At 29.1% G+C, this 27,256-nt stretch overlaps 1 protein-coding gene across 1 annotated transcript; it reads right to left on the minus strand.

The window, feature by feature from the left end:
- Positions 1-5,609: 5,609 nt before the first annotated feature.
- Positions 5,610-12,948, minus strand: LOC100791002 (CBL-interacting serine/threonine-protein kinase 9). Its single transcript, XM_006598820.4, has 15 exons — positions 12,416-12,948; positions 12,047-12,109; positions 9,769-9,840; positions 9,486-9,593; positions 9,270-9,344; positions 8,967-9,020; positions 8,749-8,874; positions 8,580-8,669; positions 7,899-8,021; positions 7,656-7,760; positions 7,276-7,395; positions 6,602-6,658; positions 6,354-6,428; positions 5,993-6,070; positions 5,610-5,836 (listed from the first exon to the last, which is right to left on the minus strand). Exons 1-14 carry the CDS (start codon positions 12,593-12,595, stop codon positions 6,002-6,004), a joined length of 1,317 nt encoding a protein of 438 aa, XP_006598883.1. The 5' UTR covers positions 12,596-12,948; the 3' UTR covers positions 5,610-5,836; positions 5,993-6,001.
- Between the last annotated feature and the right edge of the window lie 14,308 nt (positions 12,949-27,256).

Genomic DNA, 27,256 nt, shown 5'->3' on the forward strand with positions numbered 1-27,256 from the left:
TATTTTTTAATTTAAATTTAAATTTGATTTGCTTTGATTCCACTATGCATTTAAATCAGAATATATATTTGTATTACCAATTAATGGAATCAGAATTCTTTGTATAATCAATTTGAATATTTAAATAATGAAAATTATATTCATTATAATTATTTTAATTAATATAATTCAGAATACATTCAGAAAAAAATGTAACTCAGTATTTAAAAAAAACTAATCAAAAATAATAAAGTTTTAATATGAGTATTTTTAACGAATAAAAAATCTGAATAGATTCCATAAACTTAATAAATTTATCATCAAATTATATAATGAATAGTTAATGAAAAATATAATAATTATTATTTTTTATTCTGAAATTTTTTTGAATTTTGAACTAACTAATATTATTGTTTAGAATCGCATTTATTATTCTGAACTATTTGTCATTCTTATTATTATTGATAGTTTATATCTTCAAAAATAGAAATAAGAATATTTTTATGTCAAATGTTTAACAATAGCATAATAGAATAAATTGAATATTAAAACAGAATATTTTTACAATATAATGAAAATATTGGAGGGAATGAATCTGAATTATTTGTCATTCTTATTGTTTAGATTGATAGTTTAACCTTATTATATATCAATCATGTAGCCAAAGTTCTTAGTTAACATATTATAATATAAATAAGATAACAATTGGTTTTTAAAAAATTCTCAATTATATTTTCAGGATTGGATCACCATATCGAATCAAGCGGGTTAAACTTATTTAAGTCTTTCACTTGACAATTACTTCATGCACCTCCTCCCTCATTGCTTCATGCACCTAATCCAGAATATAAAATTAAATTTCAAATTACCTTTTTTGAAATGTAATTTTGCATTACATATTAGGTGTTCTGAAAGCTTAAAAATGTGCATGAAACAAAAGTGAATATGCAAGAAGCAACTGTCCATTCCCTTTAGTTAAAAAAAAACTAAAAGATACATTCAAAATCATCGTGGAAGGCATCCCAAAGGTTGGTACTTGGACATGGCAATGAAACCCGCACCCGTGAGTATCCGTCTAAACTCGTCACGACTTTGACAAGAAATACTTGAGTTGACCGGGTACGGGTTCGGGTTTGATGATTACTCGACTTTTTTAATCGGGGTTAGGGTCAAGGACGGGAATATCACTACTTGTCCCATACTCATTCCCGTACCCGGTCCAATGATGAAGTTATTAAAATTTTATTATAAATTTTACATAATTTAAGATTCTTTTCTTGATGATTTTTGTAGACAAATGTGTTGTGATGAATTTATTGATATATAAGTAATTAAAAATAAATATGTAACAATCAATTTATTTTTTTTTAAAATCATATTTTCAATATAAATTTTTTATAATTTTTTTTATAAATCTGAATCGGGGACGGGGATACCCAATACCCAATTAGTACGGGGATGGGATAACAAATTTTTAATATGTCGGGTATTGGGGACAGGTATGGGTATATGTTGGGGAGTCGGAGTCGAAGACTGGGGAGACAATACTCATCCCTGCTCCGTTGCCATTCCAACCACTAATCATCATATGCAACACATGCAACCTGCAAATCATTGAGAAAAGAAAAAAAGATCTACAAAAAGACATGTGAACATAGACCAAACCCATGAAAGAAGATAAAAGCATAATCTAAATTTATAGTTAGGGGTACATGCTTATTTCTAAGGAAATCTTCACTAATGAAAATCATCATCTAGGCATGCACTTTTTAATTTGTTTTTGATACATTTTTTTAACTATAGTTAATTAGTTTGCCTATATTTGATTATTTTTACTAAATTTCTTCTTAAATAAAAATTTGTTATTGTATTACTCAGACTTAACAAGCCTTCCTACTCAGTTGCTAACCGAGTAGTTTATTGATGTGATCCTTATTAGGAGCGAATCGCTTGGTACAAGTCACGGAATCGGATGACACCACTTCCAGATATGGAAGATAAGTCAGGGGTAGACGCCACAAAAGTTCAACCTTGATAAGTCCGGAATTGGTTCGACAAGAAACCCAGAGAAAAACTCTCACGAAATACACAAGTATTTTCTGAAGAAGAAAAAAATTCAAAAGTCCCTTCCTTCAAAAATAGTTGAATACATACACTGTAGGCCTTCAGCAATCAAGATTCTTGGAAGTGTCTCTAGGTCTTTGTCCTTCTCCACTTGGACTTTGTCAAATATGACTGCTACCATTTGTTGGAGGGTATTCTCTACCTGTTTAGTCTTATCCTTGGTTATAAGTCCCTGTATTTAGGCAGTTTTAGAATTTTCATCACCTACTTGAAATCCAAAAAATCTAGTAGATATAATTAATGTAAAAGAAAAACTCTATCTTCTACCTTAAAGATAAAAATTTCCACTAAAATTGAATATTCTCTATTATTAGAGAAAAAATAAGACAAAATCATATAATTTTCTTATTTACATTATTTTACGTAAAAAATTGAGATCATGTCCTCTGAATTTATCTCTATAAAAAAGGTTATCAGGGTTCAAGTAAACTAATTAATTTCAATCTTAAATTCTGATGTCTGCTCTTTGTTCATCCACCTCTAACTTGAGTATTGAAGTGTCTTTGTAGGTGTAACCCACCATCATATCCGGAGAATATAACTGTAATAAAATTTTATCAAAATCAATAAGAACATTTGGCACTCCATGTGAAGCCCAACAAAACTGTGCCCCGCCACACTAATTAGAGGCTCTATTCTTTTAACCGTTTGACTACTTAGTCTCCGCCATCACGGTTCTATCTCTTCAACCCCCTCATTATTTTCTCTACTTTATTCCTATGCGAATTAGAACGTTATATACATCATTTACCATATTTGGTATGCATATTCTATACCACACATGCTATATACCACTTATATATGCCTGCGGCATGCACCGCAAACATGGCATCAACTCTTCTTAATTTGGGGAATGCCTATTCTATGTAATATATTTGCGTAATTTGCGAAGTGGTTAAGAATTGTACATGGTCATAACCATTAGACCATGCCAATAATGGCTCACGGATTATGTGCCAATACAATTATTTGAATTGATATAAGGCTATCTAGCATGACCATATATTATCCTACATGTTGCAACGCAATAGGCCTATATATATCATGAGATATTAATTTAATACCTTGATGCCTTGAATAGCTTTTTATGCTAACAGGTAAAATATGTATTCAATAATTGATTATGAGGAGAGATTAGACCTCGATAAATGCTTATGTCATATAAACAAGTTAATTAGAATTATCTTTTATAAACTCTAACCTATTTATTTTCACCTTTATCTCGTTTTGACTAGCAATTATTTTAATTTTGATAGTTTAATATTACTTTTATTCCTATATATAACAAACAAGCGTGAACATTTTTTGGTCTAAAATATAAGAAATATATTATCACTTTCAAATACATTAATTTATAACAAACAAGCGTGAACTATTTTTAATTATTTACTGTAAAGTCTGTTAATGAGATAAGTCAAATTTATTGGTGGAAAAGTTTATCTCTTAAAAAATGAGTAGTGTTTTTAAATGTAACCACCCACTTAAACCTTTAATCTATAGGTATTTTTGAAATAAAACTTAAATTTATGATAATATTATTAATTAAAATTAAACAATTTAACTATTTTTATTGATTTTGTTAAATTAAATATTTATTTCTTATATACAACAACAAATGTAATAGTTTATAGTTTTTCTTCATTGGCGTTTTGGTCGATTAGTCTGTTTAGAAATATATATGCTATACCTATATAAAAACTTTAATAATACCTTTGATCCTATATACCGTAAGAAACATCAGACAAATTACCAAGATCAAGAAAAATGATTAAATGAGTTGTTTTCAATTAATACTACTATAAATTCAAATTTTATTTTAAAAAAACCTTTAAAGTTTAAAAATTATAAGTAATGATCACATTTAATGTTAGTACTCTTAATTGAATGAGTAAATACTTAATAATATAGAATTAATAATAAATTAAGAATATACAAAAAAATTGAACACTGAGTAAGTTTGGAAAATAATCTTTGTAAATATTTCTTCTAATTATGATTAAAGATAAACATAATTTATTTCTTATAAATAAGACCAAAAAGTAATATAAAATAAATTTTGAAGTAGATTAACAGGTCGGCTTTCATGACTGGCTTGTTATTTATACTCCTGTTTCTAACCGTTCACTTTGCTAGCTGCGGTTCCCTACTTCGGTGACCTCGAATGGTTGCTCTTCATTCTGCGTTCTCTTTTGTTGTTTGAGAGGGGGCAACCATCTTACTGGTTCCCACTTCCGGTTATCAACTCTATATATGATAATAATATTTTTATCAAGCATAAGCTCTATTATAAGTCATAGAGCTTATAAATACATCTATATTCTATCCTCATTTTTTTTAACTTATAGTTTGGGAGTTAGTTTTTGTCTTATTTAATTTAGAAAAAAGAATACATAAATGGAATAAGAAATTGAAAGAACTTACTATCAATTTGAAGATCCGGAAATAATGATAAATGAAAGAATTTAGAAGGGTGTGTTTAATTTGTATTTTTATTTTCTGGTTTCATTTCTTAAAAATTATTTTTATTTTCAAAAAATTAAAATTTTGAAAATATGTTTCATTTGACTTCTTTTTAGATTTATTTCAAATTATATTCTTTATCACAGCGTTTTCATCTTACCCAAAATGAAGTTTCTGGTTTCAAGAGATTTTATTATTTCTAGTTTTTGGTTCGTTTGGAAAAATATTTTCATTGAGAATGAAAACAAATTCAATCAAACATATTTTCATCACTATTTTTTATTTTCAGTAAAAATGAAAACAAAAAACAATCAAATCAAACATCCCCTACATTATTGACATTTAGTGGTGTGCTCATTTCAAAATTTCTGCTTTGTCCCAAAGTCAAGCTTTAAAAAATTGTTAAATCTAGACCTTGAGTTTTTTAAACAAGCTAGATTTATAAAATATTTCATCTTCTCTTAATTTTATTCTCTTCAAGTATTTAATTTGTTCAAAGAAAAAAAAAATGAAAGTGAGAAGATGGATACAGAGGAAGTGAGAAATGCTCGCAGAAGAAAATGCCAGCACTGTTGCTGCTACTAATCCTACAACAATATATATAGATGGCAAAGAAAAGGTGAAGTTTATGAAGCATGGCCGTTTGTGACAGTTTAAAATAAAAGTAATACAAGCAAGCTCATTTTTCTTACGACCTTATAAGCGTAATCTATGAATCCATCTCTGTTTTCTTTCATCAAACAAGTTTTTAAGTTTTTTAAATTTTAAAAAACAAAACTGTTTTTAAACACAATGATCAAACATGGCCTAACTCTTCAATTCAAAACATGAGCAAATCCAATATATTATTTATTTATGTTTGATTATTTGGCCAACCTCAATTGGATAAGATTTTTGTTGTTGTTATTGACTTACTGTTCAATTATATATACGGAGGCTCGTTATGATTTGATTTCTTTTATGAAAAAAAAAAAAAAAAAAACTAGATTGTACGATTTCTGTTTAGGCAACTACCATTTTTTCAAAGTTAATTATGAGCCATTGAATTAATTAAGGTCATGAAATATTATGAATAAAAGTTCAAGGAAATATACACTCTAAGTTTTGTACGATCTAGGTTTTGTTTTTACCCTATCTAACATTAGAGCAGACTCTCCCAACTCAACATGCTCCAGTTTTAGCTAAGCATGATATCTTCCATGAACAAAAGAAAAAGTGCCTGATATCTTCCATGAACAAAAATAAGTGCACGATATCTTCCATGCATCCACACCTGCAGCATAATAAACGAATCAATTAGACAAAAAAAATCAGTAAATGAATTTGACAAGGCTAACATGCATGATAGGTCTACGTATATATAGCTTAAACTATGTGCTTTTCAATGACATAAGAGCACATAACATGGGGAGGTAGAGGAAGCGAGTACCTTGATTCTTCATTGTTTTTCTTCAGAATGCCACACAACGTCTTGCAACCCTGATGATGATGAAAAGTTTTTGTAGAACTGCAATTTAGTCAACAAATAAGGTTAGGATCAATCAGCAACAAAACTAAGACATTGACAATCTGACATGATGCATTTCATTAATTGTTCCCTCCTTAAAAATTAAAATACATAGGAAATTAAACATAGACTACATAGTTCATAAAAAAGGTGGAAGGCATCACTTGTAAAAGAACTAGAAACATAGGTTCTAACAGAGAAAATAACAGAAAAGAAGAGCAGAATGAAAGAGATTTTTTTTCTTGTTCCCCAAAACCAGTCACAATTAAAATGTTACACATGCCTTGTGAAACTCTAGTGTGTCACCCCCGGTCTTTCGCAGCTCCACCATGTGCAAGGAGGGAGCCACTTCAAAAACCTGTAATCATATTCAATAGATCAAAAACAGAATTCATATCACTATCTCAGCAATTAGATGAATAAGGAAACAGAAGAAGAAACTGGAATTATTACTATTCTTAGCCACACACATTTTGCTACCAAATGAGTACCACAGAGAAGGCCTACAATCATAAAGGAATGGCTCAGTACCTCTGTAGCAACTGAAAGGTGACCCTTCCTTCCACTCTTATCACCTTGCAGCTTCATCTGAAAAATTTAAATCTAATTAAGTTTGAATAGTCTAGAACTTTGTTTTCTTCTTGAGTAAACTATTAATTAACCCCGTAAGTTATAATGACTGAATATTTTAGTCCTTGAAATTAGAAAAAGAAATTTTAGTTCTTGAAATTAATAACTATCAATCATTTTAGTTACTGATTTAATCCTGACTTTAGCAATTATCGGACAATACGGTGATTTCAGTCCCTTTGGTATACGTGATCAATCAATTTAGTCCCTGACATTGTTGTGCATCAATCGATTTGATCCCTACTGGCAAATGATTGTCAAATATAGACTAAACCTATGATGCTTGTCATATTCAAGAACTAAATTGTCTGATTTTATAATGTTAGGGACAAAACTGACTAGTAGTGCCCATTCTAAGGGTTAAACTAATGAATACTTGTCAAAGGCAAGGATTCATTTTATTTTGCTGTTTTTGTAATATAAAGAATTAAACTAACCAATACTTATCATTTTAGAGACTAATTTTGTGTATTACTGTTCCTCCTTTACAAAAATCGATCACATGAAAGATAGATCTTGGAAAAGAGATAATGCAGACTAATGTAGGTAATAATTGTGCTGAGAAATATTATAACCTTATAATTTCGCTTGTGAACATTAAATCCCAGAGGCTTGGCAGCTTCCTCAATTTTTGACATGATTTCATTTGCAGGGCGCTGTGAGGTAAAATGTGTTTCTCTCTTAACAGACCCTTGCTGTATTGAGTTTAAACAAAATGGAGAACAAAGCATTATTAGCTTGAAAGAATTATTATATCTAATTATCAATAGTATTTTGTTAGCCAATTACCTAGGGAAATCAACTGAATTCGGATCAAGCTCTTAGTTAAACATAAATCAACCAAAATTTGATTCAGAAACTAAGTAGTTCACAATTTTCAAAGTGACCTTGTAATTTGATTAAAATCTTTATAATGCATAACATTTTAGCATGATGAAAGAATTCTAATCTTTACCTGCTTCTCAAACAAATTTTCAAGGTTGAAGCTTTGTGACCTAGATATGAGCTCAAAAGCATTCATTGACACGGGTTTCTCTTTTCTCTCTGTCACAAGATTTTCCTACATATCAAAGAGAACAAATAAATTACACATAGAAAACAGCTTCTATAGAATCTTTCTTGTATTTCCAAAGTATAATAAGCAAATCTTTGCAAAGTAAATAAAAAAAGGATAGAAATATTGTCAAGAACACAACACCTTAGAATCATTGAAAGCAGCAGCAACATCATCTACATTGATATCCTCTTCCATTATAAAAGTTGCTTGTTTGTATCCTTTTTTGAACCATTCATCTTCTAAGAGTTCAGGAACTTTTATCCTCTGCAAAAACCAACCCAATGTTAATGTTAATAAAACTATATTCCAACTGCAAGATACTCTTTAACCACCTAAAAGAGTATACTCTTGAAGGATAATTACAGGATTAGAATTACAAAGAACAGAATCAACACAAAAGGGACAAAAAAAATACTACGTCCATCCCAGTATGTAAGATCATTTTTGAAAAAATTTCTTGTCCCTTTCTATAACACTTCATTCAAATTGTTTCGTGCATTATTTTTTGACCCAAATACTTCTAATTACGTTACAATTTTTATAGTAAATAAACAATAAATGTTATAATTTAATAAGATAAGTTCATTCTCTGTTGTAAGAATTGGAAAAGATAATTACTAGCACATTAATTAATCAGGTAGAAAATAATTAGATGAAAAGAATGAGATAAGTCCTAATAAATTAAGGTAATTTTGAAAAAAATACAAATTATTAATAAATTTAAATTTACTAATTAAATTAACTAACTTTTTTAATTTAGTGAATTAATTAAAAAAGTCTTATATACAAGACTGAGAAGAAAGCATTTAGTTCAGAACTCACTGTTAAAGGGTTTGGATCAAGAATAAGCTTCAATAGTTTCTTTGCCTCAGGAGAAAACCATGATGGACATGTAAATTGGGCCCTGCCAATCTGGAAAATATGTTCAGATTTAGACATATAGCAACTTTTCTTTCATTCTTCTCATGGATGATATTCTGAAATTACTTACTTTTTTGTACAGTGCCGCATGATTTGGCTCATCAAAGGGCAAATACCCGGCCATAAGCACAAAGAGGATGACTCCACATGACCAGATATCAGATGTAGAACCAACATAACCTCTATCATTAAGCACCTAACACAAATTGCACACCACATTACATTTCCTGCAATTTTAGGGTCAAATCTAGTCCTTAATCTGATCCAAAAAAAATATAAAGTAGGTACCTCAGGAGCAACATAATTTGGAGTTCCACAAGCAGTTCGGAGAAGTTCATCCTCCTGTAATAAATAATTAATAATTGAAGAATTAAACAAGGTCCTAATTTCATGCAAATGAAAGCAAAGATTAGACAGCTGAGACATTAGAAGGAATTCCATTATGTCAGAAACAACTAGCAACAAATAGGGGATGCTTTCAAGTTTCAATACTTATAGTTTCTCATGGCCAAATCAGAAGAAATTCATAACATGCACATGCATAAGCTAATTGTATGGCAGATATGAGCGTATATACATATATAATCTTACCTGTTGTGCATATGTACTCAATCCAAAATCTGTAACTTTCAGAACACCATTTGAGTCCAGAAGAAGATTCTCTGGCTGCAAAGTACATTGATCATTTAATGAGTCTGATCCTTAATTTAACTCAAAAAGAAAAATAATTGATTCCTGCTCACACAATTGACTTATCAATCAACCGGTTAATTAAATTACAGGAGAGGATCATGGTAGATGATAGACCTTCAAATCTCTGTGGTACACGCCTCTGCTGTGGCAATAATCAACGGCATTGATTAATTGATGGAAATATCTTCTTGCTTCATCCTCTTTAAGTTTCCCATTTTTAGCCTAGAAATCAAATTAAGAGGCAAAGTCATTTAGATGCAAGATCCAAGGAAAATATTAATTAATGTACTTACAACTATTCCAATAAGAGAAAAGAAATAAAGGAATATATATATATATATATATATATATATATATATATATATATATATATATATATAATAAATGAGCAACTTACTATTTTGTTAAATAGTTCTCCTCCATTAACCAACTCTAGGACAATATAGATCTTTGTTTTGCTTGCCATCACCTATACTTGAAGAGAGAACTGTTAATGACTGAGTACATGCATAACATAATATACATATACACAAATGGTGAGAGAGCTCAAGTTCCATTAATTGTAAACTGATCAATTAATCTCCTTTAGACTTTGGAGTCATGAGTAGTATTAATTATTTAAGAGTGGTTTTAGAAAAATATTACACTTACAGATACATATAATACTAATAATTAAATTAATCAATCTTTTTAATATACACAAATTAGTTAATAATATCTTATAATTAAGGATAGATAGAGTATTAGTTATTATTTTTTTTAACTATCGTAATTACTTATGTTACCTCGTGACGGATTTATAATCAAAGGATGCATTAATTACCATCGAAATAAAGTCCACTAAAGCAAGTCAACTCCCGTATGGTCCATTTGGTAGGGGAAATGAAAATAGAAGAGAGATTTTTTAATTAAAGTAGACGGTAGAAAATAAAGATTCACATGATTTTTTCTCTTACCTAATACACGAGTAAATTTCACTCTTTCATTTTTAATTATAAGATTATTTAAAAAAAATTATAAATTTTTTCTAAATTTTATATACATTAATTATTTTTTTCTTATTACTTAATTATTCTTTCTTCAAATAAGTAAGTGGACAGAGAGAAAATAAAAAAATAATTTAAAATAATAATACAAATAATTGATAAATTTAATGCGATAATTATTTTTCTTACGAAATCTGAATAAGTTAAAAGAGTCTTATAATTATGAATAAAAAGAGAAATACATTACTCTGATCCATTTTTATATATAATTTTTAATTAACTAATTTATCAAAATTGAAAAAAGTAATTAATTTAGTTTATAGTAATAAATTTATCTTAAATTTATAATTTTTTTTTAAAATTATCTTTATTATTAATATTTTTTTCTCTACTAATTATTTATCAATATATTTTTTCTCTTTTTGTAATAAGAAATATATTTTGTTTAAAAATAATTAATACAACAAATATTATAAATTAGGTTGAAAAGAAATCACGTCTCAAACTTACTTCATATAAATAGGAATCAATGGATATTTTTTATTTTTTATTTCTTCTTGTTTCTTTATCAGTAAATTTTTTAAGATTCACTTTATCAGTATGTACCCAAAAAAAAGCATGTCGGTGAACCTTGGAAAAATAATAACAGGTCGCTTTCAATAAAGGACCACGGACTGGGCGTTTAAAATTACATATTAAAATATATTTTTTATCACTATAATATTAAAATATTTGAAATTTATTTATAGAAATTCTGAGTATATTTTTTTGTTATCATCAAATATAAACATGTGATATTTTAGGTTTGAATGGAATTCGACAGATATGATGTTACGCGTGTCAATATTAAAAAATCAACACATCAAATTTTAGTTTACATATCAGAAGGATCAGATATTGACACATAAGATTGAATTTTTCAAATCAAATCCTCAACCGAAATATCATATATCTACGTCTTAAAAGGATAAAAATATATTCAAAATTTCTATGGACAAATTTTAAACATTTGAATATTGAAAAAAAAAAATATTTTACTCAAATTAAAAATAATGGGTGATGCGAACTATAATTAAAAAAATATTTTCTTTAACATTCTTTCACTTAAATACAGAATTTGTAAATTTTGAAAACTTTAAGTATAGTAAATTTATAATTTTTATAATAAATACCTTAAAAGATATTTTAGTAATGATTTATGAATAATTAATAATAAAAAATATTTTATATTAACATTGCATGATAACAAAACTTATAAATATAATAAATAGTATAACGTAAAAGAAAAAAAAATATTTATATAAAGTGAGTAAAAAATTAAATGTAAGAAAATCAGGATTATAAAATTAAATTAATATTGGGCCCGCGGCCTCATCCCGTCAGTACCAAGCAGCTCAGATAACCTTATTTAATTTTATTTCTTTAGGCATTCTGAACTCTGCTACATCACCACATATCAGATGCTTGAGTTTCATTGGTTGTTTCAAGATACAAGTAAGACCATCATCACCCAATAAAAATGCCATATAATGCAGGATTTTATTTTATTTTATTGTAAAATAAAAAAAAGCATCATTATTTTCGGATGACTAATTATAAGTTTGTAATAACATTATTAGCAATAATAATTTTATAAGAATATTTCTAGCCGTTTTTCAGATAAAGAGAAATCAGAAAACTGCGTCATACCTCGTAAATTTTGACAACGTTTGGATGATTGATCATCTTCATCGCAGAAATTTCTTTCTTCAGCTGGCAACATCAAAGACAAGAGAGAAAAAACGTAAAAATTCAATTAATTATGTGCACAAGAAGCACAAACTACAAATTAAAGCTACATTATTAATGAGCAACCTTAAACAAATTAAAAATTAAAGTTGATTAAAATTAAAAAAACAAAACAACAACAAACAAACACCGTGTAAATTAACTTGTTTGAGATTGATTCAGCTTAACTAAACCGAAGGTTGAGGTGGATAATAATCTTATTTAACTCAAATAAAACTGTCTTATATGAAATATATATCTAAAAGAAAACGAAATTCATATAATACGTGCCTGTTCCATCATCTTGTGGCGGAGGACATGATTACGATCAAGGATTTTGATGGCAACATGGTTACCATTCTCAACGTTCTTAGCGAACTTGACCTTAGCAAAGCTTCCCTCGCCAATGGTTTTTCCCAGCTCGTACTTTCCCACGCGGGTACGAGGTCTCGCGGCCTGCTTCCCGCTCATTGTTCTGTTCCTTTTGTTTCCCACAAATAACGTTTTCCAAACTTGTGTTGTGTGTTACGATAGATGTTCAAATGAGCCTCTTAATTACTACTTGGTTCAAATATTGTGTGTGTGTGTGTGTATGCTTGAGCTGGATGATGATGACGAATCACGAAAGTAGGGAAGGAGGGAGAGAGATATGAATAGATAGAGAGTGTTTGAATTGGGTGGGGATATGGTCCCTCAGTTGTTGTGGTTGTTTGAGGATCAAAGGAAGACAAAAACATAAAAATGCTAAACCAACCATGTCTTAACGTTCCATAACTTCGATGGTTTTGCTTGCTTTCCTCAGGCACCTTCCTGGAAATTGCCTCATTTTTTGCTTTCCCTATATACTCCTTTTTTTCTATGTTTTAACCTTACCATAAGTAGCCCCCTCCATCTCCATTTACAGTATGCAATTTAAATTACCGTGTTTCATTTACTTGCATGTTTGACATCTGGCGGAATAATCGAAAACCACGTTAAATAATATTAAACAAATATTTATGTTCTGTCATCTTACAAATTATTTATGTCATAGAATGTAATCGTCTTCGAAGCTCATGAGTTAGTGAATCTTAAGAGAAATTTCTCTTAAGTTATTACTAATGTCAATCTGTAACAACGGTGATGCCCTTTCCTCTATTTATAGTGGGCATTCCTTGGCGGTTGAGAATGATTCCACCCTCTCCTTAGGATGTCAGGTGACAATCACACATTGGTGTAGTAATTATCTTTGTGTTAGAGTTTATGTGTCCCTTGGCATGTCAAGGAACAATGTCTCCTTTGACATGTTAAGATATAATGCTCTTTGTGGAGTGTTAAAAATTGACTAACGACCGACATAGTAAGTCATCCTTAGAAAAGTGATTTTTATAGTATTAATTTTCATCTCCATCATTTTTTTAATTAAAATTTAATGATTTTAATAAATAATTAATCTTAACTATTAAATTTTAAGAAAATAAAAATAGAATAAAAAGTAATTTTTAAAATATGTTGACCTCTCCCTCTCTTTCTTTATTTATTTATTTATATATATATATATATATATATATATATATATATATATATATATATATATATTAATTACTGTGTGTGTCAAACATATTTATTAAGACATTTAAATACTTAAATATCATTGTTATTGTTCAAGTAGTGAATTGAACTTGTATGTCTTAATAAGATATGGAATCTTGTGAATAAACAAATAATGTAGAATTTGGAAAGAAACTTCCCTAAAGGAGGTGCATGTGTTTGGAACAACTTAGAAAATTAGATTATTCCAATAATTGATTATAATTTAAAATTAATCTTTGTTTGGATAACATTAATGAAAACGACGTAAAGATAATTAGTTTTGTTTGGATAAAAAATAGTTTTTATATAATAAAAAATTATAAAAATAACTAAAATGAAAAATGAATTATTGAAAAACAATCATAAGCTACTCATTTTCATATTCATAAAAACAACTTGTTTTGGAATTATTTTTTTTACTAAATTTAGTTTATGTCTCACATTCTGAAATTATTTTTTCTTCTTCATGAAAATAACTAAAATTAGGGGAAATAATCTTTCACAAACATGCTTAATTTTAATTTCACTTGCCTAACTCCGTATGTAACTATTAAAGCCTCAATTATAATTAAATTGGTAAATATCCACCATAATATGCTTCACCAATGAGGTTGTACAAATTTTTGTGATGTAAAAAAATGCATTTTCTATAATAATAAACTTAATTAAATATACATAAAATATAATTATTGTTAGGAGTTAGATATCAAAAGTTTTGAAGATAGTTTTGTAACTGCAGTTATTATAAAAAAATTTAATGTCTATGATGTAAAATAGTTTTATATCAATTACTTAATCATAAATTATTGTTTAAATTATTTTAAAATAATTATTTTAAAAATTAATAAATTTATTACATTTGTGATTAAATAATCATCTAAACTTTTTTAGGTATAACTTTTTTTCTCATGATGATATGCACACAAACAGACTATGGGAGAAGGCCTTTTGAGCAGCTAACAATGATCATCCGGAACAAAATTGCTTTTGCATTATTATTTATCTTGTTGCATTATTGCTCTTGTGACGTAAGAAACTTAGTAGAATTGCCTTCATATGAAATTAAAACTGCAGTATATATCTCTTTTTTTTTTGGTATATTGTTATTGGATACTTTCTTTTTTGTTGTGGTCAATGTGGTCTACATTTGAATTCACAAATATGCACAAATTATTTTTTAAGTTGAATGTCGGTTTTAGATTGAGACAGAAAGGCTCATAAAACTATTTTTTATGATTTTTAGTGACATACACACTTAATATTTAAATACATAATTATATACTCAATTATAGTGTAGTAAGTTTTGTTTTTGTATAGTACTATATTATTATTATTTTAATTTAGATAATATTTATAAAAATAAATTAAAAATAGTAAATAATTCTGTTGTTCTATTTTATTAAATACGAATATGTTGAAGAGAGAATAAAACTTTAAACTTAAATAAAAATTGTCATAATTTATGATAATAAACTACTTAGTTGTGTAAAAAGAAACTACTTAGTCAAGATACAGGTCTCTATATTGATGTGTTAAATATTTTTTATATTGATGTGTTAAAAACTTAAAATTTAAAAATTAATTTTGAATCAATATTAATTAATAAAATAATAATCTTTAATTTTTGTTTATCTAAAATATTTTTAATTTCATATACTGTATTCAGATCAAAGTTTTAAATGAAATTGAAATTAAAATTAATTAAATTTAAGTAATATTACTTTGAAGAAATAAAAATTACAAATGAAAAAATAAATCTAGATACTTAATACAGGAGAAATTACGTGCCTTAAAAAAAAGAAGAAAAAAAAGAGTTAAGGACACTCTTATTTAAAAGTGAGAGCTTAGGTTTATAATATAATAGTGGATTACTTCTCTATTACTATTAAACCAATTTCTTAGAATCTGTTTGTTAGATGCAATGGCAATCTAATCAAATAAAAACTAAAAAAAGTGTGGAACAAATTGAGAAAGGTTATTCGGTAATCTCAAATTAAGTCTTGGATATGCAGATATTAAATTTTGAGAGGAAATTTTGATATTTATAATAGTCTTATCTCATTCGAATAAAATTACCACCCATAGAGTAAACATGTATAATAATAATAAATAAATAAATAACCAAATTTTTAGATTTTGAGTGAGTGGAGTTAATTTAATAAAAAAATTGAATTGACAACAATTATTATTATAAAAGGATAAAAATATAAATGCTAAAATGATATAAGTTATATATAATTAAACAAAGAAGTAAAAAAAAGTTTAATATAATTATTAAAATTTAGTTAGTGGGTTCAAGATTCTAAGTTTATGTATTTATAAATTCTAAAGCATTAAAAGGCTTTTTTTTTACTTAAGATAAATTATATTGACCTCCCTCAAAGTTTAACTTGATTTCACTTAGCATTTTTGTTATTTCAAAAGTTACACTCGCCTCTTTCGAAATTCATTTATCATTTTACTTGCATTTTTTCATCAAATGATTGAAATTGCACTAACATTTCGTAAAGAATAGTGATGTAATTTTTAAAAATAAGAAGAACATTAGTGTAATCACAAATTAAGTCTAGTGAAGTTAGCATAATTTTTCCTTAAAATATAATTGAGTTTTGACTTAATTGATTTCAAATTATAGAAATAGCTAGGAAGTAAAATACGAATAATTATTCATTGCGATATTTAATTATGATTTTTCATAAATAGAGAGCATATTGCCACCCTCACATATAAATATAGGTCATGAAAGTACATACTCCTAAGTAATTTCCTTAACGAAATTGGAAATGCCATCTTGAATTATTCTAAAATAACTCTATATTTATTGAAGCATTCCACAACTTCGTTATAAATTTCCTTATCCTAATTTCATTATTTTGAGGAGGTAAAATATCTTACGATACAACATACTTGTACCAGAAATATGTACCAACTTGTACCATAAACGTTTTTCTGTTTTTTTTTTTTTGTACCAAAAAACTTGTACCGTAAATGATTATCTTGAAGAGGTAAAATACCTTACAATACAAATCTGATTGTAGCTTTAAAAATAAAATTAAAAAATGAAATGTGAGAAGATCAAAGATAGGATTTTAATTCGAAAGTATATACCCTAATGTGTAAATATATATCCAGATGTTTCGTATTTAAGATGGGTCTCTCATTAATAATTAAGAAAGTTCAAAAATATTTAATCAACAAATAAGAATGTCTTTCCTTCAGTTATCAAAAAATAAAATAAAAAGGTCCAAAAATAGACATTATTGGCTTATGGATGGAACATGGACAGCACAAAAGTCACAATGGAAATGGTCCACGTATATAGCGGACCAGATATTTCTTTAGATCATGGTCCCACCCTTGTGGTTATCCTTCATTGTACCAACCATATGTTTCATTGCCCATTGACTATAGAGACAGTGTCTTTGTTTCTTTGTGTACTTTTATAAATAAAAAATGAATGAAATTGATTATATAAAATATTAATTAAAATTTATTTTAAAAATGAAATAATTTGTTTATTCTACAAATAGTTAATTAATTTGTAGTGAAACTTAATATAACTTTTTTTATATATAAAAATTCCTTAAGTTGTTTTAATTTAAAAATAAGACAAAATATTAACCATTATTTATACTAATAACATGACATAATCATCATTAAATAAGGGAAGAAATGATGAGATAATTAAAAAAAACAACGACACAGAGGAAATAATGGAACTCATCCTATAAAATAATGGTACACTAAAATATAATGAAATATTTTATCAAGTTTTAAACATGACATAACTAAACACTTCAACTACAATATGAGCTCCACAAAAAAAAACTGACTGAAATGACTATCATTCTAAATAGGACCAAAGATTGATGAGACCACTAGAGTGTCTACGGCTAAGACCGTATTAGGAGAAAACAGACATGTGATATCACATTTATGACAAAAATTAGAGAGTCAAACAAATAACAAGAAAGAAACAAACAAGCATAAATCAAAACTAGGGACATAGCATATATATGTGCCTCCTAAAATTAATAGTTTACAAATTTCTATTTGTTAGCACAAATTTATTGTTTCTTAAAATATATATTTTTGGTACATGAAGATCAGAAGAAAAAAGAACTACAATCTCAAAAAATGAACTCTTGCAGCATCCGCCAAAAGAAGATACTGAATTCCATCCCGAGTTAGGAGATGAAATTCGCACATTGGTTACCTTCCCGAAGAGAATGACAAAGCAGTGAAGCACAACCTTCCGATTAAAGTTAAGTAGATCTTTAATCCTCATGATGATGGTTTCCATAGCCTATTATGTCGTGGCCTCTGTTTTGCATTTTTTTTAGGATCACTGTGTTACCACATAAAGCTTTCAAAATGTCCCTAAGCCCACATGTCAACCCACCCGACGCACTATATTATTTTCAACTCAAAATAACTTTTAAGCACCGATCTCTTGCCGGGGGATACTCATAATTGACAGCACCAGAACAGAAAAGCGAATAATATAATACAATCAAATAAAAAGCCTTAAGGATGTCATAATCTAGGAGCTCAAACGATGTGATTGAAAAAAATTTCTTCTATCTATTGTGAGTCGAGGACTCTCACCCTTCTTCAAACTTTGATTCATATTTTTCATAGAGAAATCTTTGATTCACGATAGAATAAGATCCATTTTAAATCATATTTAAGGGATTCTAATTGATAAAAAAAACTTAAGGGTCATAATTAGATCTAATTTATATTATAAGTCCTTCTAAAAGTTAGAGACTTGAATCTTGCACTCCCCAAATTAAATCTTGTACCCTCATTATTTATTGAAAATATAATAATATTCTTAACAAAATTTCCACCTCCCACCTCCCAACCCTAACAGCTTCCTTCTCCCTTCTTTCAACCCGCAACAACATACCTTCCTCAACAGCACACCCATCGCGATGACACCCCTCCTTTGGCAACACCCTTCCCTCCCGTGGCAGCTCTTCCTTCCTTGTGCCCCCTCATCCTCCATCCTCCTCTTGTGAAGGTAATGTCTCCTTCTCCCTTCTCTTTTCTTTTCTTCATCCTCCTTCTCCCTTCATCAAATTTAATTAACCATAAAAAAGCTTTTGAAATAGTTTTTCCGTAAGCAAAAAATGCTTCCAAAATGGTCTTTCCATAAGCGAAAAATGCTTTTAGAATGACTTTTCTGGAAGCATTTTTGTTTATAGAAAAGCGATTCTGGAAGCAATTTTTCTAAATCCGAAACAACACTTCTAGAAATGTATTGTGTATATTCCAAAAAAGGGCTTCTGGAAATCATTATTGTGCTTATGAAAAGTCCATTTCGGAAGCAACAACTACAATCCAGAGTAGCCATTCCGGAAGTGTATTTTGTGTCTTCTAGAAGCACTATTTTGGCTTATGGAAGGACAATTCCAGAAGCAAAAATTGCAATCTAGAATAGCCTTTTCGGAAGTGCATTTTGTATCTTCTAAAATGGTTGTTCTGGAAGCACTATTTTTTCTTACGGAAAAGTTGTTTCTGTAAGACTTTTCCTTCTAGAAGGGTCATTCTGTAAGAGTATTTATACCCTTATGGAATGTTTGTTCTAGAAACAAATCCAAAACTCAAAATAGGAACGCCTATTATGGGGAGAAGAGTTGAGTTGAGTCGAGAAGAAGAATTGAGTTGGAGAATAAGAAAAGAATGGGAAAAGGGACGGTCTAGACCTGCGCTGACGGCAGGAGAAAGAAGAAAAAGAAGATAGAAGGTGTAGGTTGGGATTTTTGAAAAAATGGAACGTTTAGAATGCAATAAGGGAGGTGCAGAATTTAATTTCCTAAAAGTCATATAGATTAAGTTGAGGCTTTAGGTCTGAGATTCCAATTACGCCTTTGGACTAATGAATGGGCTGCTAGAACAGGCTGCGCTTTAATGAGTAATTTGGTAGGCTTTTGCGGTATCCACTCCTTTTTAGCTAAGTACACTCATATATATTTTTCTATTCTTTAAAATCATATATACCCTTTATAGTTTATACACTTAACATTGATAAAAAAAATTATTTTGAAATGTACCTTTTGGAGAAATATTTTTTTTTAACTTTTTGGAAAGTAGTTTTCAGAACACAATTTTATTTTTAACATTCATGAAAATACTTTCCATAATGTTAAAAGAAAACATAAAAAAAATTCAAGTAGAATACTAGAACCAGTAAAGCTCTACTTTAAAGGAAAAATTGTATAATATAATTGATATTGATTCTTCAATCTAGACGACTCTAAGAGGTGCTCCATTGCAACAAGGGAGGATGAAAGGAGAGAAGGAGAGGAGGGAGTGTGATGGAAGGGAAAAGGAATGTGTTGTTGCTATGAAAAAAGGAATTTGTTGTTGTGGTGAAAAGGGGAATATGAGAGAGAAGAAGGTTTGAAGGGAAAAAATATTTAAGTAATTTAATTTTAGAAAAAAAAAAGAGAGAGTGAGAAGGAGAATGTACTTGGAGAAAAGGGAAGGAATGGATATAACAATAGCCAATTTGGGATAACGATTAAGTTGCCCTTTGATATCAGATATAGCCTCTCTTCTAGTTGTTTTCTTTTGACCATTTTATTTTTCTTTTTAATGTTTTTAGACTTTAGTGTTCAGAACTCACGGAGTAAAAGTTGAGCAAAAAGTCTAAATTGGACCGGGGGAGGATGCAGGAGAGAACGAAAACCTCCCTAATTAGTGAATTGGAACCACAGTTGGCAGTACTTAAAATTGCTTAATATTTTCATCAATGTTATTTTCTGACCCTGATCAACTTCAATCTAAACAGTTATGTATGTACTTGGAATTGCTTTCTTTGCAATTGACAATTTGGCATGGTATTGAGTAAAAGTGGCAATGAATCTCAGCCACGGCACAAAGTTTAATACGTCCAGCAAATGCAGGACTTGCCCCCATTTTAGGCTACAAAGTGTAGGAGCTGATCAAGCATGGAATGAGGATTTAGTTGTTGGTACTTACAAGACAAATTAGTAGCATGCTTTTGGGTATGCCAAGCAATCAAAGCTTATACAGTCTCTATTTAATAGCAAAAATCAGAAAACTAAGGATTGGCTATATACATATATCATGTTATGGCTGACCAACAGAGAGCATGTGCATCAGAGTAGTATTCTATTCATGACGGTAGCCTTTATTGCTAATTTGCATGTGTTTTTCCCTAACTCTCTCTATTGTCAGAATCTTAATTTTAAGGCAATTTTTATGAACTCAACAACATTAGCAGATATAGGCTAACTTAAAAGTATAAACTTCAAAATTTTCACATTTCTATTTCCACACATACGTCTTGAATTTTAAGTCGTAAAGTAAATCAATATTCATAAAAATCAGAAGAAAAAAAAATCTTCCCATGATAAAATGGTTTTCCTCTTTGAAATTCCAAACCCAACCATCTTCACTTCATCCTCCCATGTCCCCTATGTCATCTATCTTCTTTTTTTGTTGAGTGTTCATAAGTTATTGAACTTATACTAAAGAATCATAAACTGATGAAAAGAATATATATTAATGCTCTAAAATTATTTGTAATAATAGTTTTATTTAAAAGAAATTAAATTGTAAGTATAAATATTATTAATCAACACTAACAGTATAATATTATAGTATAAAAGTATGATAAATTTTGTTTTGGTCACCATGATATACATTAATAATATATGTTAATTTAATATAAAGTTGTCTATTAACATGATATCATATTATTATAGGAAGAACGTTCTGGACTCATTGATATCACGCATATTATTAGTGTAAACTTGTCATGTTGATTTATATTAAGAAAATTGAATTTTTTATTGAATAAAAAATTATATCAACTGAAATAAACTAAAAATCTAACTATAGTATATTGGTTACTTCTTTTTCCATATATTTTCTATATAAAAAATGATGTTATCAATGAGTGCATCCGAAACGTTCTTCCTCCTGTTGATTATATTTTATACGTATATTCCGATTTCCAACCCAATGGCATTTCGTTGCAACTGCGGAACCTAAAAGAAAGCAGACGCAGGCAGAGAGAACATTAGCCATAATCCAACCATTTCAATGCTCTCTCTAGATTCTTCTAGGTGAGCTGCGCTGCTACTTTAACATAAAATATTACCGTAATTCTAATTAACTATACCTAATATCAATTTTCTTTAATAATTGGTGAATTGTTTCAAACAGATACTAGTTAATTGTTCATTGTTTATGCAACTTGTTTCATCTGTTGTCATTACCAAATTACCAATTCCTAAAGTCTTTTATCTAGATTTCACCTTTTAAAAAATTACGTGCTTGATTTTGTTTATCCTTTTTTGTTCAAATTCGCATTCAACGATTTGTATGTGTTCCAAATATTTTTGTTCCTCAAAGATATTCTGCGAAAGAGAGAAAAAAAATGGTACACAATACACATATACATGCATTGAAGATTTACCCACTAATTAATATAGTATTATTTTTTTTGAAGTAAATTCATTTGTTGTTAAGCGGAATTTAAACATAAGAAAATTAATTGGATTGAGTTTCCCCTTTACCGAAATTTTATTGAAAAATGAAGATCTTTCAAAGAGATGTTGAACAAGCTTTTTGAGTAATCATGCAATAAATTTTTCTTTTCAAAGATTTCTTGTAAACAATTTTCAGAAAAGTTTTTTTTACTACATCTGAATCAAGGTCAGTAAAAGAAATAAATAAATAAATAAATAAAGAAGATGAACACCCTAAGGTTCACTCCCACAAACTTAAAGCTACATTCATTTTGTGACTAAATAGTAAACATTTTCACTTACCATACAGAGTTTAATGTACTACTAAGTATCACAAATCTCTCCATGTTAAAATCATGAGTTTTCTTTATCTATGTCTTCAGGCTACACTTTCCAAAAGCTCTAGGTAAGACAAGAATTCTAATATTATCCAAATATATAATAAAAGTCCAACGATAACTAAAAAGTGAAAGAATTTTATGTATAAAGAATATAAAAAAAAATTAAGCTAAAAAATTAATGAATGAAAGAAGGTAAGCAGTGTCGGTCCTTAGATTCGGAAGATTTTATAAGTCCATAGCAAATCAATAAATAAAACCCTTTTCTTGTAGTTGAGATATTGATAGGTTTTTCCTCGATTTATTCTTTTATGAATGGCTTAAAAGTTCTCCAACATTAGATTGGCCAAATTAAATAGAATGGTGAGCCACGTTTGGCACTGGGCCTGTAACATTGTAGTATCCCAACAAACAAAAGAGTTGTCCAACTCCAAAAAAATAATTCTATTAACTAAAAATAAAAAAAATATCAACTGCTTTCCACCCCAGTTAACGCCACCTCATGAATAAGCGTCAAAACCTTATACGCATGCAATAAGTCCCATGTTTTTATAGTATTTAATAAACAATGGCAACCGTGTTCAAAGGCAAAAGACACCCCTGGCCCTGATAAGTAGGCCTCAGTAGTTACTTACTTGTATAATAACTTGCACTCACAAAATCTCTTCAACAACTCATGCTCCTCACCACCAATTTCTCTCTCCTCTCTCCCTTTCTCAACATATCATATCCACCACCTCCTTGATCACCAATCCAAGTTCTTCCTTCTTCCATAGCACTTTAAGGCAAGTTTTTCCTATTTTTTAATTTTTTTGGTAATTTTGATATTCAATATTTGGGGACACTCTTCATGTGTTATGATTTCTTTCTTAGATTGTGTGGGTCATGGGTCTAATTAAATCCTACAAAACTTGCTTCTAAGGTGATGATTGTTTTCCATTTATATACATTTATTTGGTCATATTTCTAGATAAGTTGGGATCTCAGACATTCTCTGTTAAACAAATAATTTTAGTGTCAGAGTCCTTGCGGGTGTTAGAACGAATACCTTCTTTGCTGTCGTGTTGCTATCTTGCTTCGTCGCCACAAGAAATCGCCTGAGTTGCAATCTTTGTTCACCTTGGTTTGGAAATCCGAACAATTTTATTTTAAATTTCAGGGACAAGCCTCTTCTTTCAAGGTCTTCAATTTGATGGGAACACCTAGAGATTTTGAAAATGGAGACTATGAGTACTACAAGGAAAACCAAGGGATAACAAAGTCATATTACTTGATAATTTTCATCTCATCTTTGTTGATAAGCATAATAGGAGGCTCTATGCTTGGGTGGTGGCTACACAAATACCATCCAACAAATAGACAACTTTGGATGGTGCCCTTTGGCCTCATTCTTTTGCTTACCCCTGTCCTTGTTTGGCTATCCCTCATCATTTCTGACCTGTGTATTTCCAAAAAAGAGGAAGAGGATGTTCTTAAGACGAATCAACAACGCATTCATCCACTTGATGAATCTCTTTGTGCCCCCAAAGAGATGATCCTTTGATGCACAAGAGATGTTGTTATGTGCGCGTTGAAATTAATTGCATCCATATTTTCTGATTTTGACTTGTTCAATGTTGGAAATAGTTCATTGCTAGCAAAATTAATCACTCACTTTTGGCATTTTGTTTTAAACCATTCAAAATGTTCATGGTGGTTGCTTTATACTTGATTCTGCAGGCTTCAACTCTCATGTTCTTTTGTACTTTTCTAGTTCAGGTTTGCACGATTTTAATCAAACCGATAAAGTTTCTTTGGATAAGCGAAAAGGCAGATCCATCTCTTTATTTTTTCACTACTCATTCACTTTATTCCTTTACTTGTCTATTATTCAAAATTCAAAATACTTTTATTTATTCAACTATAATTCAAAATATTAACTATACATGTCCCAAGTCACAACATGACTAGTTGATATCTTCAGTATTAATGTGACGTCGTTTGTTATTAAAAAAATGAAAACGGGAAAAAAAACTATGAGAATCTAGGTAGCATGTGACGTGGGAATTTAGTTTAAGGGAATATCCATATATTTCTAAAGTAAGAAAGTGAAAATTTTGAAAATTAAAGGATTTTGTTATAGTTCCTCCTTTTATCATTTTACAAAATCCCTCATGTAAAAGAAGTTAATTCCTTAAAAGCACAAGAAAGAAAGCCAGGTTAGGCAAGTCACAATCCCCGGATTATATGTAATCCAATTGGAATTGACTAGGGACGTTTTATATATTAAGTCCACTTCTAAATAGTAGTAGCTTTCAAGATACTGCTGAAGTACTCATCCTACCGTCCACTGATTTCCCTATTTATTTCCAAGAAGAGATGATGCCGCTTTCAAACAATCATATTCCAGGAAAAAGCATATGTGCAAAAAAGGGCAGAACAAGAATTTTACTGGTCCAATACAAGGACCAATTTTATTTTATTTTCATGGAGTTAATACCAAATGCAATTTCTAAAATGCCAAAGTTATATTCGTGCGAGTAACATTAGATTCGGATCTTTTGAATTTGAGTTTTGTAAATAGTAAAAATGAGCTTGAGAAAAGGGTTCATTAAATGCTATTAACCTAATTTTTTGGTATAAATTAATTATCAACAAAATTAATAAATATTTTATATTTGTCTAAATTTATAAGTATTTTTCACGAGAAATAATTTTATTCAAACTATTTAAAATTATTATAAAAGATAAAATTCTCTTAAATTATTTAAGTATATTCAAAATTTGAGATTATTGATTAGGTTAAAACAATCATACATTAATTAATATATGTGTTTGAAAATCCTTTGTAGTTTGTACCCATAATATGATAAAAAAAATAAAAATTTTAAAATAAAATTTTAAAAAAAGGGGGATCATGGTTGATGGCTCCATCCATGGCACCTTCGCTACCGTCGCAAAAAAAAAAAAAAAAATACCAATCACACCCCACCCAAGGTTTCCGTAAACCAAATAAAAAGCAAAACCAAGGCGAATTTCGTGGAATAATTAAAACTTTCTGCAAATCATTCCATGATAACACGTTATGTGTTTCAAAGCCATCCCATTTCATAAGTCAAATGGATGAGCATATTGCAGAGGCAAAGTGGCTATGCCCACTAACTCAAGTCTTTTTCAACTACTCAAATTGGTTAGGGAGTGATCATTGATCAATGCCATTTCAAGTTGGCGGTGGAAGTAGGCGCAGCCATTTACATTAGAATAGGACCTCTTGAATAGTGAAGGAAAGAGAGTTAGCAAGCTTTACTTTTTAGGTGGTCTATTTATCCAAGAATATCTCAATACTTTGTACTTATTATCGTCTTATTTATTTCTTGATTTATGTCTAACTCACTAATATAAGACTTTTTCTTCAACACGTTTCCTCAAGTCTAATTTATTGGGACAGTTGTGATTTGTTTTTAATTTTTTTCTTCAACTTTATTGCATGTTTTTTTTTTGGGTGACCCCAGTATCTCCCAATTGAAAGTAGGCTAATGTTTTAAAGTATTGAAATTTATCTAAGAGTTAACTAGATGTTATTTATATTCATAAAACTGAGATCAAAGTTTTAATATATTTAAAATACACAATTATCTATCATGATTTCAAGTTTCTCTTCTAAATAAGTACAGTTTTAACTTTTAAGTTTGAGTCTTATAATTTGCCCCCACATGCAGAAGTGCCAAAGAGATGTAGTTAAGACTTAAGAGGACAATATGGAAATCCGTTTTGTATTTTCCTTTTTTGTCCCTCGCAATGTTTTCATGCATCACTTGTGTGAGTAATTCACAAAGCGGTCGTGGAGTTGGAAGAGACATGAAGGAAAAGTATACTTCACGTGGTTGAAATGAAACTCAACGTGTTAGAACAACTTTTTTGTAACAAATGGAAATTTGTTTAGCATGTAGTTTAGGACTCACATAATTATGTCTCCCATGTGTTACTTTACTTCATACAACTGTTATGGGGAAAACTCTATTGCTTGTTTGACATCAATATAATTATTAATATCATTGTTTTACTGATGATGGAAATGTGAATTTTAGATTCACATAAAATTGATTACACATTAAAAGTGTGCTGATGCAAAGAAAGCTCTCAATATATATATTGATTGCAGTTCAACTATAGAGCCACATATTCTATTGCTTTTCTTGTTCATTTACCATAGCGTAGTCATTGATGTTATAGGCTATTTGAAAGATGTGATCAAAGACATATAGGAAATGGTTAGTAGTTAACCAAAACATAGTTTTTTTCTAGTTGTTTCATTAAGCTAAAATTCAAAATATCCTTTTACATGTTTTCTTTAATCTTTATAATTTCCCATACTAATTTGTAATCAGTTTCATGGAGGTTTTCTGCATTGATTTCCTTTCCGTGATGTTGAGAATGCAAATTTGTTTTTAGAGTTAACTAGAAAACACCCAATGGAACTAATAACTATTATTCTTTTAGGCTGCTTTGAGCAATATAGGCATTCCAAGGGTCCAAGTTGTTGTTGGAACATCAAATCATTGGTTCACCCTAAGTTATTTTGAAATTCATTAGTGTTTCATGTTGCATTTATTATATTAATATTATAGTGTACTAGTTTTGTTCTTCGTGATCACAAGATTATGTTTTTTTAAAAATATATAAAGAAGAAAATGGTTCTTGTGAAACAAAATATATATTTTTTTTAAATAATACAA

Source organism: Glycine max, chromosome 16 (assembly GCF_000004515.6).
Source record: "Glycine max cultivar Williams 82 chromosome 16, Glycine_max_v4.0, whole genome shotgun sequence".
NCBI lineage: Eukaryota > Viridiplantae > Streptophyta > Magnoliopsida > Fabales > Fabaceae > Glycine > Glycine max.

Coding starts and splice junctions, on each gene's coding strand:
- LOC100791002 (XM_006598820.4), bottom strand. CDS start 12,595: ATGAGCGGGAAGCAGGCCGCGAGACCTCGTACCCGCGTGGGAAAGTAC. Junction 9,841..12,046: donor ACGTTGTCAAAATTTACGAG/GTATGACGCAGT, acceptor CTTCAAGTATAG/GTGATGGCAAGCAAAACAAA. Junction 8,022..8,579: donor TTGATCCAAACCCTTTAACA/GTGAGTTCTGAA, acceptor TGGTTTTTGCAG/AGGATAAAAGTTCCTGAACT.